Genomic DNA, 20,302 nt, shown 5'->3' with positions numbered 1-20,302 from the left:
GACCTGATGAGGAAACTGATCCTGCTCTGTTCTATTGACCATAGGTCTTGCTGCCAATCTTGCATTCTCTCCCATCTAATCCATTCTCCCTGCTTGGCCTGGGAAATGGCCTTTATACACCTCATCCTCTCCTCCTGCCTTTGCACCTCGTTGACAACCAGCTTCCTCCTTTGAGCTGGGGCTGCCTTGTGCCATGTAGGAGGAGCTGAACTGAGACCAAGACCCCCTCTTCCATGCTGGACTTGCCCCATGATATCACCAAATCGAAGGGCAGCCTTTCTTTGCCGCACACTTTCTTCCAGTTTTCAACACAGGTGCTGCCTCCCTTACGCATTTGTCACGTGACTCTACTAATGTCATTTCCAGTCTGACCTTGGCACACTTAAATTCCTCGGTTAGATTGGAGACTGGTAGCTGCAGTATTCCTTTACCATAAAGTCCCACTCTGCTGAGGCAGCGTGGAACTCCCAACCATTTCCTGATGTATGAACTGATTAAAGCTTCCAGCTTCTCTACTGTTGTCAAAGAAACCTCGTACACAGTCAGTGGCCACAGCAACCTCATCAGTAGACCACACTGAAAGCACCAGAGTTTTAGTTTGCCTGGTAGAGTGCAGCTGTCTATGCTCCTCAACTCTTCCACTGCTTGTTGTCTAACTTCTCCCACACGAACTGTGTCCTTTAGATCCCCGTCGTACCATCTCCCAAGACTCTTCACTGGCTTCTCAGAGACTGTTGTTATTGCCTCACCATTAATGAAGAATGTTTTATCTACTACTTTGCCTTTAATTATAGAGATGCTCCTTGATTTAGTGGGCTTGAATTGCATTCGTGCACATTCAATGTTATTGGTTAATTTGCCCAATAACCGATTAGTGCAGGCTACTGTTGTAGTCATGGTTGTCATGTCATCCATGTATGCTCGAATTGGTGGTAGTCGCATTCCAGAAGCCAAGCGCTCTCCTCCCACTACCCATTTTGATGCCCTAATGATTACTTCCATTGCCATGGTAAAAGACTTGATTAATTATATAAACCACAACCTTGAAACAGATTACAAAAAAAAAAAAAAAAGGGGGGGGGGGGTATGGGGGGGGGGGGGGGGGGGGGTTGTCATAGCAACAAGATCCATTGAACAAGTTCAACAAACAAAATAATGCCCATAAATTGACCTATACATATAATATGCAATAGACATTTCTAAAGGCTACATTGGTCAATAGTTGTTTTAATAGATTTAATACTCAGTAGCCTTATGAACAGGAACCAATCCTTGTTGTAATGTGTCCTTTTTACAAATCATCTTTGTTTATTGTTGACATAGCCATAAAATTAATTTGTGTTTTGTACTAAACATTGAAAAACAAAACAAAAAAAAACAACACAAACAAAAAAAACTGTTTGTATTGTACCTGCCCACGGAATATGGAAGGTCATTATTTTGCCTCAGCTATTTTGTATTTAAACATTATGGCAATCTGTTACAAAGTTTGTAATTTCTCCTTTGTACTTTGTATTGTTTTCCATTTCTTTCCATTAACAAATAAGGAGTCTATTTAATTATCTAAACAACTGCAGAACTAAATACTAACATCCTTTATCTATATTACTCTCTCTTGAGCTAAACTTTTCTCACAAAAAACACCTGCCATTTATAGCATACGCTTTTCTTTCTTCATAGGACGTCCCTCAGTGTAATGCTGTTAGCATTGATAACCCTATTAGACATAACTTGACCCGCAGCCTAAGGAATTTATATTTAAAGGTAGACAGAGTCTTGCAGTTAAAAGGTATTTGTAGATTTAGTTGGTCTGTTACTAAGAATGATTACATAAAAAGGTCAAGGAACAAAAAAAAAAAAAAAAGCTAATTTTAAGCACTTCATTTTTTTTATTAAAAGCCTTATTAGAAACTGTGCCCACTTTTTCAAATGCTTCTTTCCTTTCATTAACCAACCAGCTGTGGCTTCTCTTTTTGACTGATATGTTCTCTGCCAGTGAAACAAAAGACACGGCTGAGGTGAACTGAGTTTGGAAGTACTAGTGAGATCGGTTTTCTAATTTAGTTTCAAATGATAACACATGTTTGATATCACATGTATTAGGATCAAAACAGCCTATGTAGCTACTGCAAAACAGTGCAGGATTTCTGGAATTGTCTTGTTAGGTACAATCTCTTTATAGTTAGATTTCTGGATTTTCTCATAATCACATATTTATTTTAAGTATGAATATAGACTGGCCCACACTTATTATCTCTCGGTTCAGATTGTGTTTAACTATAACATAGGGATGGACGACTGGCAGCCTGGCGGCAGCATCCAGTCCACCAAACTTTTTTTTATTTGGCCTGCAACAGTTAGCAGATTATTTATTCATCATGATATTTTTTTTAATTTCTCAATAATTTTCATTTTGTTGCTGGCCCTTTGAAATTCCTATTAATCAGAATTGACTGTCAGCATCATAACTTGTCAATGCGGCACCATGATCTATTTTGTGTTAATTGTGTAGGCTGCCAAGTTAATAATAATAATAATAATAATAATAATAATAATAATAATAATAATAATAATAATAATAATAACCAGCTAAAATCACTTTGTTTCAATTTAAAATAATCTTTTATTTGCATTGTACACCAATGTGTACAATGCAGCAGCATTAACTATTTTATGTTACAGGTAGCTCACAGGCTAAAGCAAAATTAAAGTGTGCTAGGTGTTCATTTGATTTTACTACTGTACAGGCATACTGTACATATTTATATTTTTTCATGAGGTAATGCGTAGCCTACCCAAAACACATTAGTGCTATTTCAGCACAATGATTTATACATTTAAAAGACATTGAGCACTATACATGTACTGTATGTGTGTGCAATCTTATTGTATTTTTATAAATCTGACACCTCTAGTTGTACTTCTTGCACTCTTGCATGTATAGACGTTCTCCTTTGGGCACCCTCTGCTGCAGCAAACCACAGCTCAACTCCTGGTACTTATTTGAACAGTGTCACATGACTCTGACAATCGAGACCAACAAATATTTACATTAGTATATTGTGGCTCTTTTCATTAACATATGCGACTGGCCCATCTTAGCACACAGTCGATAGTCTGCCAGGCTTTTTTTTTTTTTTTGTGGATTTTGTGGCCCTCTTTTAGCTCAAAGTTGCTCATACCTGCTATAACAGGTAAATAACTTGTTTTTTAAAGCATTGGTTATCACTCTTTTAAATAGTTTTATAGAAGGACAGTTTTCAATCATATAATCAGATTTATTTGTTAGTAAGTATGATACAATCAATAACAAATTTAAAACAGATTGTAAGACTGCAGCATAATCTACGATCATGTATAATACCAGAACAAATAATTGTGAAAAACAGAATCCTTCAGATTTATTTTACATTCATTTTTTCTCAAGGAAATACCCAAGATAAGTAAATGATAGAAAAAAAAGTCATTTTGACAAAAAAAAAAAAAAAAAAAAAAACCTGCTCTAATTTTTTTTTTTTTTTTTTTTTTTTGCAAAACTGCATTTTCAGAACATCTCCAGAATGTATAGGGTTACTATGTATTCTGGGCACACTCTTAATCATCAGGCCAAGATTAGATGTCTAATCTTCTCCATTATGATCCTGAATGTTTTTACATAGGAACACATACAGGGAGAATTACTGATCAAAGATTATCGTGTTTCCAATGTTAAGTAAAAAGAACAAATAATAATAATAATAATAATAATATAATAATAATAATAATAATAATACTTGACATTATTAAAACTAATCTGTAAAGATTTCCCCACAAGGAATTGCCTAGAGCAATAAGTTACCTTCTCTTAGCTGCAATAATCAGTTTAATTCAGAATTTGCAAGTTGCTAACAATACCGATGTAAATAACTCGCCACAGCATCTACTGTGAACGGACTACAAAGCTAGTGAAACAAGGAATCGTACTCAAACTGATAAATGAGTTGTGTAAATTAGCTGATCCCAATATTATTGCTCATTCATGCTTTCCCCCATAACAAAATATTTGAATGCCTCCAGATAGTCAACTCATTTTAGGTACAGGCAACAAGCACTTTATTTTTGCTTATTGCATGGTGGCCAAATACCAATTGTTTCATTATTACTAAATTTAAAACTTCAATGTTTCTCTTAAAGGGAAATTAATATCTAATGTTCTTCACTATCCTTAACCCATTATTACAACTTCTGAAAGTTCTGTAAAGAGGGTGTCTTTAGACAGTCTGCTTTTCTAAGGAGGAAAGGGGTGCAGTACATAGGTGGCCCCATTTTGTTTTTAAGTTTGATTTTATTTACAACTGTAACCAAATCTTCACATGTTGTAAAAGCTAGCCAGTCTGCACTGTAGGGATCTTGGAATGCTAGCAGTGCTAAGAAAACATCACTCACATACACACACACACACACACACACACACACTCTCTGAGAGGACACATCATTCTTAACCCTCCCCCAGTCTCTGTGTGTTCAATCTGTGAGTTTATCTCAAGGTGTTTACTTCCCAAGAGAAAGGGAGGCAGTCAAATGAAGAAAGGCTTTGTGTTTTCTAGTTGTCATCCAGGTCCAGATCCATATCAATTTCTGTGGCCAAATTCAGGTAGAAGAAAGAATACACAGCTATAAGGAATATCAGCGCAGCCCCCAAGACGAGAAAAATATCCTGTAGAACAAAATGAGAAATAAGAGGCCATATCAATTCACTGGTACTGTGACCATAAGGTTATTCAATGGTCATAACCAATCCAAGTTTTTGTGGTTTATAGCAAATGACTTAGAGGAACCAGTTACTCAATATTGTGATAAAATTATATACGGCTCTATAAAGCATATGAGTCAAGTTGATAATATATTATATAATTCTTATTATTATTATTATTATTAATTATATATTATATTATATTAATAATAATAATTATATATAATATTATTATTATATTATTCTCCATTGGTGGGAAAACAATAACCCTTATATATATATATATATATATATATATATATATAATATATTAAGGATATATATATATTATATATGTATATATATATTATATTTAATATGTTTTAAAAGGTCTTAAGGATGTAGCAGTGCATGTTTAAATGTTTTAAAAGGTCTTATTAAAAACCTAGGAGTTTTAATCTCGTGCCTTGCTGTTTCAATACCATTAAAAAAAAAAAAGACTTGGAAATCGTCACTTCATGCATAACATCAAGCTGAATGTTAAGCTGCATATAAACACCAGTTGGTCACTGTAGAAATCTCTGCTTATTAGTTTTTGGTTTTTGTTTGTATTTCATTGAAACCTGCATCTTTAGGTTGTTGGGGCACATTGCAGACTGGTCCTGTGACTTTCGATGCAAAGTATTTTTGTTATGATTTCAACACTTCAACATCTCAAGAGGATATGGTATCAAGAGAAAAAAAAAAGTCAGATTTATTTTCTTGTAGCCACAGCTGTGCTTGTAGACCCATCTGGCCGTACAGCCACTAATCTTAACAGGATGCAATAAACAAGATGCACATAACTCCATCTGCTGAGGAGAGTGGGCAACGAATACTTACACAACTTGGCACAGCTGCCAGCACAGCACAACTCAGCCCTCCATGTGTTTCACTTGTCTGGATGCCACCCTCATCTCATCACTGTACTGAGATAATGCAAGTGTCTTTCCATCATTATAAAAGGGCCTGTTGCAAGTATGTATACGTGTGCTGAAAGTCTAAATTACTGACCTTGTATACTAGACTAAAAAGTGGGCTAAATCAAAAACACATGGGCACTGTGTTACCCATGTTGTATAATGCTATTCAATCAATGTTACAAAAATAAAAGGACATACAGTCAAACCCATTTACACGTACCTGGGATATATCGTACACACTGATAAAAAGAACCAGTATCATGGAACCAAATAAAATTGTATTAAATTCTGTTTAAATTCTCCTTTTAGTACGTACTCTGATAGTGCATACTTCTTGTTATTACACACGCACCGCAATGACACGCAGTGGTCTCTGCTGCACATATTGTGTACCCGTAGGCCTACTTTTTGCTGTCTGAACTTGACCTTGCTCTCTGTAATTTATGCAGTATTATCATGGCCAGCGCTAAAGTTTGTCAATTTCACTTAAGGATAAACTGTACATTATTGGAGAAATCTTAAAGGGAGTCAGAATTATGTTGTCAAAGAGCTCAAGTTTAAAAAGCAGCAGTCGCTGAGGCAGTCCTCTAAGGCCCTGCCCACATTAGAGCAAAAAAATCGACAGAATACAGATAACCTTAATGAAACAGAGTTAGGTTAAACCAGCTGTTGTTGAAAAAAAAACTTTGCTGAAATCCTCCTGTATTTTATTTCAGGCTTGTCTTTTCTTTATTCTCTCTCATGTAACCACAGGGATTATGGCAATGTACTACTGCAAAGCACTAGGGGATATCGGAGGATACTGTGTAACCAGACTTGAACATGGTTCAAGTCCAGATTACAGTTAAACTCGGTTGTTGAACTCAGTTATGAACCATGTTTAGTGTGGATGCAAATTGTTTTAAGCACTGTTAAAACAGGTTTTGAACCCTTAACTCTGTTCTAAAATTCTTAAAATAGCGTACAGGCAATGATTACCGCTGTACTGTACCTGAACTGATAGTTTGTATGATAATGTTTATTGACTTATATTATTATTATTATTATTATTATTATTATTATTATTATTATTATTATATTTTTTTATTAATTTATTTTACTAATTACAGTACAGTATTATTCAGTACATTACATGTTGTTTTTTGTTATTTTTTTATAATTCATTTAGCTGACCCTCTTTATCCAAGGCAACATAGAATTATTGTATTAAATAATTAAGATACAGAATGTTACATACTGTATAGTAATGTACAGTACTAGTTACATGTTACATTGTTTTATATTGTTTCTTCTGTAATAAACCTTTATACTACATACATTGTATATGTACATTAATCAATTAATACTGTACTAGGTTTTGATTTTTGTGCTGATTTGGCAGGTATGTGCATGTATCTGGTTAGAGTTTCACTGTATCATGAACACAAAATCCTAGAAACTTGCTGTAGCACTCAAACACTGAATTGAAGGCACTGCACTTCTAGAAAGTTTGATTGAACAGCACTATAGAACATGGGCAATGTCTTATTTTATCATCATGTTAACAGATTTTGCAGCACTTTAAAACTGAGTGTGCTGCTGACAGATATGCTAGAATCATGTTATTACCACTAGAGTCATGCAATGAACATGAACTTTTTAATTATGAAATGTATGTGTTTTAGGATAGGCCCTTCAACACAAATATCTTGGGCTTGCTATTAGTCTGATATTTATGAGTGTAACAAGCATACATTTTCATGAAATAGCACACTACAGAGTGAAGTTACTGTGGTTCAATACAGTATTCTGGGGTTGCTCAGAGACATCTGTGTGGTCAAATGCCACACGGATGTGAGGACTCATATAGAAAGTGAATCTAAATAAGTAATAGCTGTGATATGTCATACTCACATCAAGTTGCTCTTTAAGTAGTCTTTACAGTAAGTACAGTATTTTAAAAAAAAAAGCCAATTAAAGTATTTAAAAAAAAAAAAAAAAAAAAAAAAAAAAAAAAAAATCCAAACCTCACTGGGTTAAATTTTCGCCAAGTCAAAAAAAAACAAACAAAAAAAAAATCAATTTCTCCTCATTAAAAGCTGACACACAACATTAACTGTAGAGATTATTTTGTGAAAACATACTGCATCACAGGGCAACGCTTGATCAAGATCAGCAATCGAGAGAAAAAGAAAGCACTCTTTCAAGATTATAATAGCAAATTCATCAACTGGCAACTCAACAGCTGTTACAGCGGGTTTATAATGCCCAGCCACTTGCTATTGACTCCAACTTCGAAAAAAAAACAAAACATTTCTCATCTGCTATCCAGGGCCAGGTAACCTTTCCAATGTGCTATACTGTATAAACTTTTTTTCAGTACAGTATCTATAAGCGAGCCCAGTTAGGGTAACAGGCATTGTTAAGGAGCTGACACCACACAGATCAAAAGCTATCCATCTTCTCTGTGTCTTTTCCTCTCTTGTAATGCTGCTGCGCAATACCAGAGGATTATTGATGGTGTCATTTAAATTTCTCTCGAAATCTGCAGTTACCTGTTTTTAAGCTTGTCTGGAGAATCATTAATGCTGGGACTAACAACCTTCATCACCATGTCAAATAGTGTGGAAATCATGAGTTTACATGATGGTGAACCTTTCCCCAAAGGTTGGGATGAATGGCAGTGTTCCAGTTTACAGAGGGTATACAGTCAGACAACAAGGACTAGGTGGGATTCATGAATGCTTGGGCCAATGGGTGATCACATGTTTATACATCTGACGTAGCACTAAAGTCAAATAATGTCTTAAAGCTTCCACATACACTTGAAGAACAGATGTTGCATGTCTTGATTGCTACAGCAGGGGTTACATACCACAGTAAATGGGGGGGAGTATCAGTTCTTCAAATCTATCGTAATGGTAAATTTGTACAAAACTTAATTAAAAAATTTACCTTATGCAGATATAAAATCCCAGAAATGTGCGTCCTATGCCAGCAGTTACTGTCATGTATAGGGAATGCTGCAGAAGCCTTGGCTTTTACCAATATAATATTAGGTCTGGGGTTGATAAGGCGTTAGAATGGTCACGACGAAGCAATGCGACAATATTTTGACGTTTGGTGAAGCTCTGGATGAAAACCTGCACGGTAATTATAGTTTGTGATAAATTAAAAAAAAAAAAACTTGAACAACATTTCCTAAATTAACATGTCAGCTGTTTAGGGAAAGTGGTATGTCCCAAGCCTGTAGCTCAGGGAATGATTCTACCCTATCAGGCACAGACAGTCAGCAGTGGTGAGTGGAAGTATAAGAATTGTTGTATATTATGGTTGGTGAAATATTTATTACAACGTTTAAAAAATGCTCAATGGCTAAAAGTTGAGCTTTGTCCCTGTTTTACTGTTTAAGCATTACAATATGCCTTATTGTGATGTGCTAAGGAATTAATTTGACTGTATTTTTTTTCACTATGGATTACATTTAATAAGGCCAATGAAATATGTTCGGTTCAAGTCATCTTTTATTTTTTTTTAAATTCACTGTTGAGGTTGCCCTGGTGACCAAATTTGCAGTCCACCAGGTTTGGTTTATTAATTTAAGGCAGATAACACTAAATAAAATAACTGAAAACACATAATGTCTGGATTCAATACGTACTGTGAGAGTACTGCGTGTAAACAAGGTAATGGTGAAGTTGTGAACTAACATCATATTTAAAAAATAAAAATAATAATTCTCTACAAATGTAATAACCACCTGTTCATATATATATATATATATAATGTCTCCCACAAATCTTGCAACCACAATAATCCCTGTGAAATATTACATATTTATTTATCTATCTAAATAACAGTTTAACTTAAGTTAATAATAATCATTAGTGTCAGTTTTGGAAATAAAGATAAAAAGCATTATAAATTATAAGTTAATTATGATTATTTGTTTTTGTAATAAATAATAACTAAAAGTTGGTAGATGGTTATAACATTTTTGGGAGAGATTATTACATTTGTGGTTTGTACACCTTTTATTAGGGCAAATGAAGCTGAAACAGTCTGAGATTTAATTGGTATAAAGTAGCACTAAATCAATACAAGTATTGTGCAATGCTCTAATAAACTCCCTAGTGACAATATTTTTTCATCGTTATTAAGGCTTCCAAAAGCCCTTACATTTATCATGTTTTAATTTAAAGCTTGTCTATTCCTTTTCCATTATCACTGTTACGATTAATCAATTACGCATATTCGGTTTTATGTTATTTTTATGTACTGTATTAGCATGTTTTCGATCCTGGGTTCAAATGTTTGTTGTAAACCCACAGATCAAAAAATGATAGAAATGCCACAGGGCCGAAGAGCTTCGATTGGTTGACAGCCTGTATCACAGCTGTCAAAGCTGTCAAATCCAAAGGTACTGCATGTGACCAGCCTTGGTTCCCGCAGCAGCTTACATCCTTGTGATGACACTACTTACAATGCTGCAAATCCATACCAATTGCAAGCACCTAATGGTGAACTGGAAATTTTGGATGACTGACAGGTAAATCACGTTCTACCATCTGTACCCACAGGAACATCCATTGCACAAAATGAATCCACACTGTTACATAGATTTTTATTGAACAGTCAGATATAGGAAAGGCAGCTAGAATTAATTTAAAACAATCCCAAGGTTACTTAATATGGAAATATAGCCACATCTTAAACGTGAATGTACATTTATCTTTACCACTGAGAGATTCATAAATTCATTTTCTATAAATACTTCAGGGTGCGTTTAATTTCGAGATATTGTGATTACTGAAATGTTTAACCAAATTCATGGCATCTTAAAATGCAACATAAAAAGGGTAATAACAGGGGGTCAATAATGGTTGTAATAATCTCTCCCACAAATGTTACACCCATCTACCAACTTTCAAAAAAAAAATGTCATAATTAAACTACAATAGTATATACTTTCATCATTGGGCAGTCGTTGTTGGGGATATGCAAATGGATTTTTTTAAATCTTTATTTCCAAAATTGGCACTCATGAATATTATTAATTATAAGTTAAACTGTTATTTAGATAGATAAATAAATATGTACTAAGTAATTCACAGGTATTATCATGGTTGCAACATTTGTGGGAGACATTATATTTGTGAATTTGTGGTTTGTACAAAGGTTTTCAAAAGCTGAAGTGTCTGTCATATTTTTCAAAGCTAAATTATTATTTTTATTTTTTAATTCTTTAAATATGATGTTAGTTCACAACTTCACCATTACCTTGCTTACACGCAGTACTCTCACAGTATGTATTGAATCCAGACATTATGTGATTTCAACTATTTAATTTAGTGTTATCTGCCTTAATTTAACAAACCAAACCTATGAGGTGGACTGCAACTTTGGTCACCAGAGCAATCTCAACAGTGAACTTAAAAAAAATAAGATTACTTGAACTGTATATATTTTTGTTAAGATAAAATAAAAAAATCAACATTACGCATTTGAAATCATAACTATGGGACATGGTAAACCCAATGTTCTCTTTAAGACCATTGACCAATTCCTACATCCAGCCACCAACAGATCCAACTCCAGTCCATCCTCCTCTCTTACCTGTCATGATTTCTCCTCTTTCGGAACAAAATCGACAACATCTATTCTATGCTCACCCACCACAAACCCAGTCTACTACTTGACCACCTTGATACTCCTCCAGTTGCTCCTCCTGCCCTCTCCTCCTTCTCCCCTCCCTCCATTGCTGATGTTTCCGGCTTACTGTTGAAAGGAACTACTGCCACATGCCCCCTGGCCGACTAACCTTGTCCCTCTCTGTGCTTCTGATCTTGCTCCCTCCATTATGCACACTCTCAACCTGTCCCTGGCTCAGTTCCTGCTGCCCTCAAGCTTGCCAGAGTTACACCGGTACTCAAAAAACCCTCCCTTGGCCCGGCTGACTTATCTATTTCCATCCAATCTCCAATCTCCCTTTTCTCTCAAAAAGGCTGTAGCCAGTCAGCTGAAGAAACATCTCATGGGCAACAATCTGCTTGAATCTCTACAGTCTGGTTTCCAACCGCATCACAGTGCTGAAACTGCCCTGCTCCGGATTGTGAATGATCTCCTGCTCAATGCTGATGCTGATACTCCCTCTGTGCTTGTGCTTCTTGACAGCTGCTTTTGACAACATAGATCATGGCATTCTTCTTCACCGCCTCCAGATGTATGCTGGAATCTCTGGAACCGGTCTCTCCTGGATGTCCTCTTACCTATCCGGATGCATGCAGTCTGTTTTTTATGCTAGATGGACTGGTGTTGCAAACCCAGTCACTTGTGGTATTCCCCCAAGGATCTGTTCTTGGGCCCCTTCTCCAATATCTATATGCTTTCCTTGGGTCACCTCTTCCGCCAACACAGCCTCATGTTTCACTCTATGCTGACGATAGCCTCTCTGCCATGGTCCTGCTCTCAGCTTGCATTCAAGACATCAAGGCCTGGATGTATGCCAGTTTTCTTCAACTGAACACTAGCAAATCTGAACTCCTTCTAGTAGGATCTAAAACTTAACTCTTTGCAGTCCATTTATTCAGAGCTTGTCTGGCGCGTCAGGTCCAATTTATTTTCACATACGCTGTTTATTTTGTAGGCGCGGTTTAAATTTTTAAGCCCCCCCCCCCTCCCCCCCCCCCCTTCCCCCCCTTCCCCCCCCCCCCCCCAGAGTAAAACAGGTTTAAAAGGCAGTGAATCACAAAAGGACACTCAGTACTGTATCTACAGCCAAGCCCCATCCCTTGTTCACTGTATTTTTCACATACCTCTTTATAGACATGCATACTGATAAATCCTCTCCTGAAAACTCATTTTATCATCAAACTCAATAATATCATTACTTTATTACTATGACATCTCCAAAAAGCTCTGCAAATGTTCATGATATTCTTTGAGCGCTGGATGCAGAAGCAGCTACCTCCTTTGTTATGTCTGTGTTATCTCTGTAGTGGATGGGGTTATGAGATATGCCCTTTTTTTCAGCTCCTATCAGTCTCACTCGGCCATTGAAAGGGTTTTTTGGCTTTTTTCCGGAGAAAAAGTAACTAGAGACCTGTGCTTTACGTCTTTTTGATGAAAGGGAAAATTGTAACTCTCAAGACCAATCTGTTCTCTCTTACTTTCCATGCTCCTTAAGCCTGATATCTGCTATTAGCTGCTGCTACTATTTCACATATTATGTTACTATCATGTATTATGCGCTTTCCATTGTATTTAATGTACTATTTCATGATTTATGTACTTTACACTGTATTTAATGTATTATTTCATGTATTATGTACTTTCCAATATATTTAATGTATTATGCATTTCTTTTTTTTTATCATGAACAATGCAATTCTCTGTATTTGAAGTATTATGGACTTTCTTGTATTAAGTGCTTTTTGGATGGTGTTCCACTATGAAAAGCACTATATAAAATAAAGATTGATTTCTCAAGAATGATGTAACCACAGGTGAGACGGAATGCGTGAGAATCCGGATCGGCTCGGATCGTTGGTCAATCTGTGTCCATGGAAACAAGGTATTGTTGCATTGAATGAATCATTCTAGATTAATCCACAAAATAAGACCCACAGTGAGCAAGTTAACAGTGGATACCTGGCAAAATCAGCAGCTATAATTATTAGTAATGAGAATACTTCAATTGTCTCTTCAAAAAACTTTGGCTCTTTAATTTATTTCAGAGCTTTAATGAAGACCTCGTTATTAAATGCTCCAAAAGAACAAAGACAGACCTAGCAATAAAATATGCTGGCAACTTTATTAAACATGCCAGATATCTATGGGTGCAGAAACAGTTATAGAGAAAGATTAAGGACACACATAAATGGGAAAATAAACAAATACAAAACAGTTGTCATGCAAATTGTGAAGGTAAAGTATTCCTTTAAATCTCACTTGTGATACTAAAACTCAACATATCTGGCTTGCCATCTGCTACTTTATTTCTGAAAATGTAAAAATAAATACAAACCTTCACATTTCAGGCTGAGAAATGGGATAACACATTCGTAAACAATAAAAACAGCATAGCAATTATGTTACTTTTTTTTTTTCCCCCCCAATAATCACACTTAACACCTCAGCGTTGAAAAATCATGGCTCTGGGAGGGTTAATAACATGGCTCACATTCAAATCTGCACTTCATTAATATTTAGCTGCTCTCAGGTTTTGAAGTGTGACAAATAACATCTCAGAGAAATACATATTCACCTAGTTTATCTTTTAAGATGAAGTGCTCAACGTAAGGAAAGTTTACGAAGGGTATCAGACAGCCACCTACCCGTAATCCTGGAGCACTTCTCTTAGCTTCTGCTTTTAGTCTTGTCACTTTTAAAGCAGATTTGCTTTTTTTATAATCCTGTTTCCCTAAAAGACAATTATCAACGAGGCTGTTATTATCTTTTCTAATCAGATTAGAATAGGAATTTTAATTAAAACAATATTAGAGTGTTAATTAAGCCATCTGCAATATAACTTTTTTTTTATAAAAATACACAGGAGGTATATATATACACACACACACACACACACATATTAAAACATGTAGCATTGATTTAAAATAACAAAATTATTGCATTTCAAACAACACATTCATATTCCTTTGTAAAATGTGCCATGTTTAAGCTTTATACTGAATTAGATGGATTTGCATCCATTAATTATATATCCCATCCTTTATTCTAATGTGAATCATGCTAAAACTAAGCAGTCATATCAAGTAAAAAAAAAAATACTGTGTTTTCCAGACAGAATATGCTGAAATGTATCTCCATAATGTTGAATTAAGATAAACCCATGTACTTAATAAATCTGCCATAGTAACATGTTGAAAACATTTTATGGTGCCAAAGGTGGAGGGATGGTGAAGCAATTTTAAATTATATTAATACGGTCAGGTGCTTCATTGAAATTACATCAAGGTTAGCAGAACAGTTTCTGACTCAGCACACATTAGTCTAATACCTTGTAGATAAGTAGACATCCCAAATGCTTTCTCCTGTGCATAGGGTTACCATATCACTCCATGGACAATAGGATAGTTTGAGACATTTCACGCTTTTCAACTCACATCGACATGGATTTTGGTACATTTTACCCGTCTTGGGTACCTTTCACAGCAGGACTGCACTTAACAAAATACATTGGGGTTTGAGCTGAAAAGCTTGAACTGTCCTAGTGCACATTAAGTCATACGGTAACCCAACATCTGAATTACTCAATTAGGCTTGGCATGAAAATAATAGTAAAAAAATGTAACTTTGTATTAAACCAAGAAGAAAGGGAAACCTGCAATATGGTCCTGAAAACATAAACCCTATTATAAAAACATTCTTGCATATTCCCTCTCTAAATATGTATTTATAGCACAAGGGTCTATAAGACAGAAAATTAAAATGTAATATTTCCTATGAAAATTGTTTACATTTATTGGAACTACCATAAGCTGTATTTGCAGAAAGGAACTTGCCACATTCTTATTTTTTCCATACGTATGAAATCCTATACAGGCCCATAGTATATAGTTCAATATTGCTGTCACTTATAGACCCTTATCCATTATGCATTAGAAAAAAAAAATATGAAAACTGCTTGGTACCGCCCAATTAGATGTCATTACGCTGCACACTATGTAATCGGTACTGCTGTATCCATACCTCAGTGTTCTCGTATTAAGACCTAGTGAAGTTCCTATCCCAATTAATGCTGGTTACACTTTATATCTGAATTCCCAGGATGCAGAAATACAACTTGGGTGAAAAAACATTCAGCAGATGGAGATACGCAAAGTTAACCCGAGGACTAACTGAAGTTTGGATTTCTCGGAGGAATCCAGGTATAAAATTAATCTGCTGGGGATGGCTGGCCACCTGGCAGAGCGTGGGAGAAATCCAAGTTAATTAGAAATAAACAAAAAAAACACAACAGCAATGGCAAGGAGACAGCCGCTTGTCTCAACATTCTCCTGCTGGAATGATGATGGGTGTTGTGAGAAGTTCTGTACAAGCACACAAAGAGTCGGCAAATAAACTCTTGCTGTGTTTAAGAAGGGATTTAAACTGGTATTGTTCCAGATATGTTGTGTTTACTTTCATATCAAGCTTTTTATGCTAACGTTTGTCATTCTGTTCACCCCAATGAAAAAAAAAAAAAAAATGCAATTGTGAACGAGAAATAATAAATCTTGGCTATAAGTCTCCCTCCCAACCTGTGAGGGCACTGTGTAAAGGAAACAATGTGCCCTGGACTGGATGATCTGGCAATTCATTCAAAGGGAAGGTGGAAGTCAGCCATCTAGAAAGGGGGCGGAGCCACAATACACTAAGTCATTGCCAGGAAGTGATGTGGCAACCGCGGATTGGAGGAGAAACGGTTGACTTTGTTGTCTGTCATCTGTTATGCATTACATCACTTCTACACCTGCGCACTGCAAACCACTTTGGCACACAGTTTAAAACATGATCTTGGAAATCACTACTTTTAGCCATAACCTATAAATACCATCTTAAATATCAGATTTATATAAAAATCTCACACACAGTACTGTTTTGTCTGTTTTGTTACTATTTAAGGTTTATTTATGTATTGGTTATTTTAAAGCAAATAAATGCTAAAAATATTTTCTTAATAGCCTACTTTTTGTTGTCTGAAACTTAAAATAACTCAAACTAGAGGGAATAACTGAAGCACTAGGCTAGGTTGAGCTGACCTTGACGTTGCTGATTCCTTTGTTAACATGTACTTTGCCTGTAGAACACGCCACATATGCCTCCCCACTATGTCGTCTACAATACTGTACCAGTATTTGAAGTGTATGACTGCCACACCCAGATCAGCCCCAGTAACGTAGAAGGCTATATAATGCAATGCATATGCTAAACATAACATGCAGTAGTGGATTATGATGAATAATCCACAAAACAACATAGGGTTACATAGTGTAGGGCTGCAACAGTCAAGTGTGTTAATACGGTTCTAGCCTCCCCTGCAGTGTATGTTTATACAACGGTTTGAAGAGGTTTATATTTAAAAACACCAGCTAAACATAAATTAGCTGGTAAATACAGACCCTGGACAGAGCATGATAACACAAGCCACCATCTCTGTGGTCATAACAACTTAGAGAAAACCGAGTTACTGTGCTGTAGAATTGCTAATGGCATGCAGCAATAAACCACAATAATACCGCTAGTTTCATGCTGTTTTACTGCCTTTGTATAATTGCTTCAATGCGCTGCTTGATTTCAAATTACCTTTGATAGCTGATTTGACTTTTTTTTTTCTTTAGACTTAAGAGAAGCATTTCTATCACCAACATCTCCATATTGTAAACAATTTTGCTGTTGTTTCAGATATCGGTCAGTGCATTGATATCTGTAATAACATAACATGCAAACAGTGATTTTTTTTCAACATCTTTCATAAAAAGATAACAAGAAAAAAATCCAACATTCTACCTTTCCCTCAGAATACATATACTTGTTCATATTTAAAATATACCTGTTTGTATTTTTTTTTTTGTTCCCAGACCTCAAGTTCCGGGTTAATCCTGGCCATTTGAAAGCTGCTGAAAACATATGTTTACAGCTACTGACTAATAGATGGCTATATTTGCAAAACATGTTCTAAAAATAGGGCCCTTGGTGACATATGCATGCTATTTAACTTTGCACTCCTCTCTTGTAATCCATATACTGTGAATTAGTTAGTGTAAAGTAAAAGAAAAGCGTGGCCGCTAATTCTGATGATGACTGAATGAAAATTAAACTATATTCTTATAGAGACCTGTTGTGTGGCATTAAGAGAGCAAACGGCCCACAGTGTGGGAGTGAGTCCCTTTTCAGAGAACTTTTGAAATGTTAACTTTAAAATACGTAATTTCCTGCAACATAGAATGCACATTTTCACATTTAGCTACAACAAAAATCTGTACGTTTCATTGTGTCTCACAACATCTCACCAGCAAATTGCATCATACTGAAGAGCCTTCCCTGTCTTAACCCTGTGCTCAGTTGCCCTGTCCTGGCCCACACTTGATTTGTTTTTAAATCAGGTGGTATAAACTGACTTATTCCACAAGTATCCTTGTTTTAATTATATCTCTTACCGAAGTACACAAATACTACAGAAGGAATATACATTTCTGTGCCTGAATGATATACTGTATAAACATTTGCATACTGTATATGTGAAAAGTCTTGGGAGTCTTATTTGATTCTACTCTTAGTTTTCAGCATCACATTTCAACTGTAGTGAAGTCTGCTTAATATCATTTGCAGAATATCTCTCAAGTCCATTTGTATATTGCAGAATCTGATGTAGAAATTTTAATTCATGCGTTTGTTTCATCACGTATCAACTGTATATCATGTATTATGCATTTCTCTGTATTTTAAGTATTATGGATTTTCTTGTGTTTACTGCACCTTGTAAAGAGTTTTGTGATGCTGGTCCACTATGAAAGGCGCTATATAAAATAAAGATTGGTTGATCCCATCTGGACTATTGTAACGCCCTATTGGCTGGTCTACCTTGTAAACTAATCAATTGCTTACAGAAGGTTCAGAATATAGCTGCATGAACTCTGACAGGTACAAAAAGAATTAAACATATTACACCTGTTTTTGCCCGCCTGCATTGGCTTCTGACGAAGTACAGTGTTATTTTTAAAATTTTATTAATGACATTTAAGACTGTCTCTGGAAATGGCCCTGCTTACATTAATGATATGCTTTTACCTTCTGTCTCTGGACGCCAGTTGAGATCTGCTGATACTGGGCTTCTGGTGGCTACAATGATAAACGCAGCTCTTGTGATGAAAGAGCCTTTAATCATTATGCACCTGTATTATGGAATAATCTTAATAAATTATTGTTATTAATTAAATCAGTTTGCCAAAAGATGCTCAAACATTAAATAGACCAACGGTACAGCCGTATCATTTTACATACGTGCTACATTTTCTAAATATATTTAAGAATTTCATCCCTAAATTTTACCAATTATATTGACTTGTAAAGTTCATTTAGTTCTACTGAAGGGAGAAAAAGAAGGTTTTAAAAATATGATTTGCCAAAGATTTCCTGTTTTAGAATAGTTGTTGTTTTTTCTAGAGTTGTTTTTTGTTTGGGTGCTTGAAAAAAAAAGAAGCCGCACGAGCACAAAAAGAGTTGTAGTTGTATGCATGGTACAGCTGTACTTTGTTTTACTATATTTTTTAAAATAAGTTTATAATTTTTTTCCTTCATTTTTTTCTTTATATTAATATAATAAAGGTTAAGGATGAGAAATTTGGTAGAATTTAGTGTTTTTGAGTGTGTGAGTCAAGTGTACCGTACCTGCGGTTTATGCCCATTTGCTTCAGATTGTCAGAAATTCGGGCAATCAAGATTTGCATTTCAGATACACGGCTCCAATTCCTGAACACTTCTATCTGCCCACAGAGAAAGAAACTACAGCACTTCCTCAGAGTCCCAAGGCTGTACTTTTCAAAAATATGTATGTTGTTATTATTATTATTATTATTATTATTATTATTATTATTATTATTATTATTATTATTATTATTATTATTAATTTTTATTCATTTTTCCCTCCACCTGTGGACTTTCCTGAATCTACTATCATTATCATAATGTGGCAGCCGAGCGACATCTGAATTTTGTGCTTTCAAAAGCATGTTCACTTTCACAGGATCATCTTTTCACCTGCAAATGGGCTCTCTTTTACATGTATTTCTGCTGCAGTTGTATTGTTACACTGGCTGCCTGGAAAAGCCTAATTGCCTTTGATTCTATAAAAAAAATTTTTTTAAAAATCCTGTGAATACACTCATTCATTATTCTACTTTGGAGAGCTTCTTATGCTATTTATGTGTAACAAAGGTACACAATTTAATGCCTGCATATTAGGACACCGGCAATTAGGCCACAATTGAAAAGCAAATAGAAATTAACAATCAAAACATCCTTCGATGACAGCAATGCGATTGGATTCATTAGACAAAGTCATATAGTTTGCAGGCAGTAAACATTTGAGAAAGAAAGAAAAAAAATAACTGTATTGTTATCATGCATAATTTATTAGCGTTCAAGTAGTCTTATTCAAAAATTGTGGTTGCATTTAAAACATTAGGATTGGCTATATAAATCAAAGGTGGGGAGTGTAAGCCAGGCAAACTGTTTGGAACAGATGGTCTGGATGAAAAGGTAATGTCTATCAATTCAGAAAAGCATGAATACTAAGGAGTATTAGGGGTTGATTAAAGCATTTAAATCAATTATGATTTTTTTTCCTAAATTGAGACTCTCTACAGCAAGGATGGTTTACGTGTTTTCAGGGTATTGGCGCAATAAAAATAAATCAGCCAAAAAGCACCATTTCACTTTTAATTTGTAGTTCCCAACACTCTCAGGTGAAATGCAGAAAAAAGTCAATACCTGTCATACAGTAAGAGAAATAAGTTGCCAAAGTAAAATGTCCTTCTCCTCCTTCTCCCCCTTTAGCAGATTTTTGCAGACCCCAGGCACACACAGGATATCCAAGTTTCTTTTGCCAACATGAAAATATATTAGGGAACACATTTATTTTGATGTC

General features: G+C 35.4%; 1 protein-coding gene across 1 annotated transcript in view; it reads right to left on the bottom strand.

The window, feature by feature from the left end:
* Window positions 1-3,142: 3,142 nt before the first annotated feature.
* Window positions 3,143-20,302, bottom strand: part of triqk (triple QxxK/R motif containing) — a 33,154-nt gene continuing 15,994 nt past the window's right edge. The window contains exons 3-4 of the mRNA XM_041248800.1: window positions 13,989-14,074; window positions 3,143-4,696 (exon numbers count right to left, since the gene is read on the bottom strand). Coding sequence (XP_041104734.1) covers window positions 4,583-4,696; window positions 13,989-14,074 — 200 coding nt within the window. The 3' untranslated portion in view covers window positions 3,143-4,582. The remainder of the gene's footprint in view (window positions 4,697-13,988; window positions 14,075-20,302) is intronic.

Source organism: Polyodon spathula, chromosome 4, assembly GCF_017654505.1.
Source record: "Polyodon spathula isolate WHYD16114869_AA chromosome 4, ASM1765450v1, whole genome shotgun sequence".
In the NCBI taxonomy this organism is placed as follows: domain Eukaryota; kingdom Metazoa; phylum Chordata; class Actinopteri; order Acipenseriformes; family Polyodontidae; genus Polyodon; species Polyodon spathula.
This window is presented reverse-complemented; position numbering and strand designations above follow the sequence as displayed.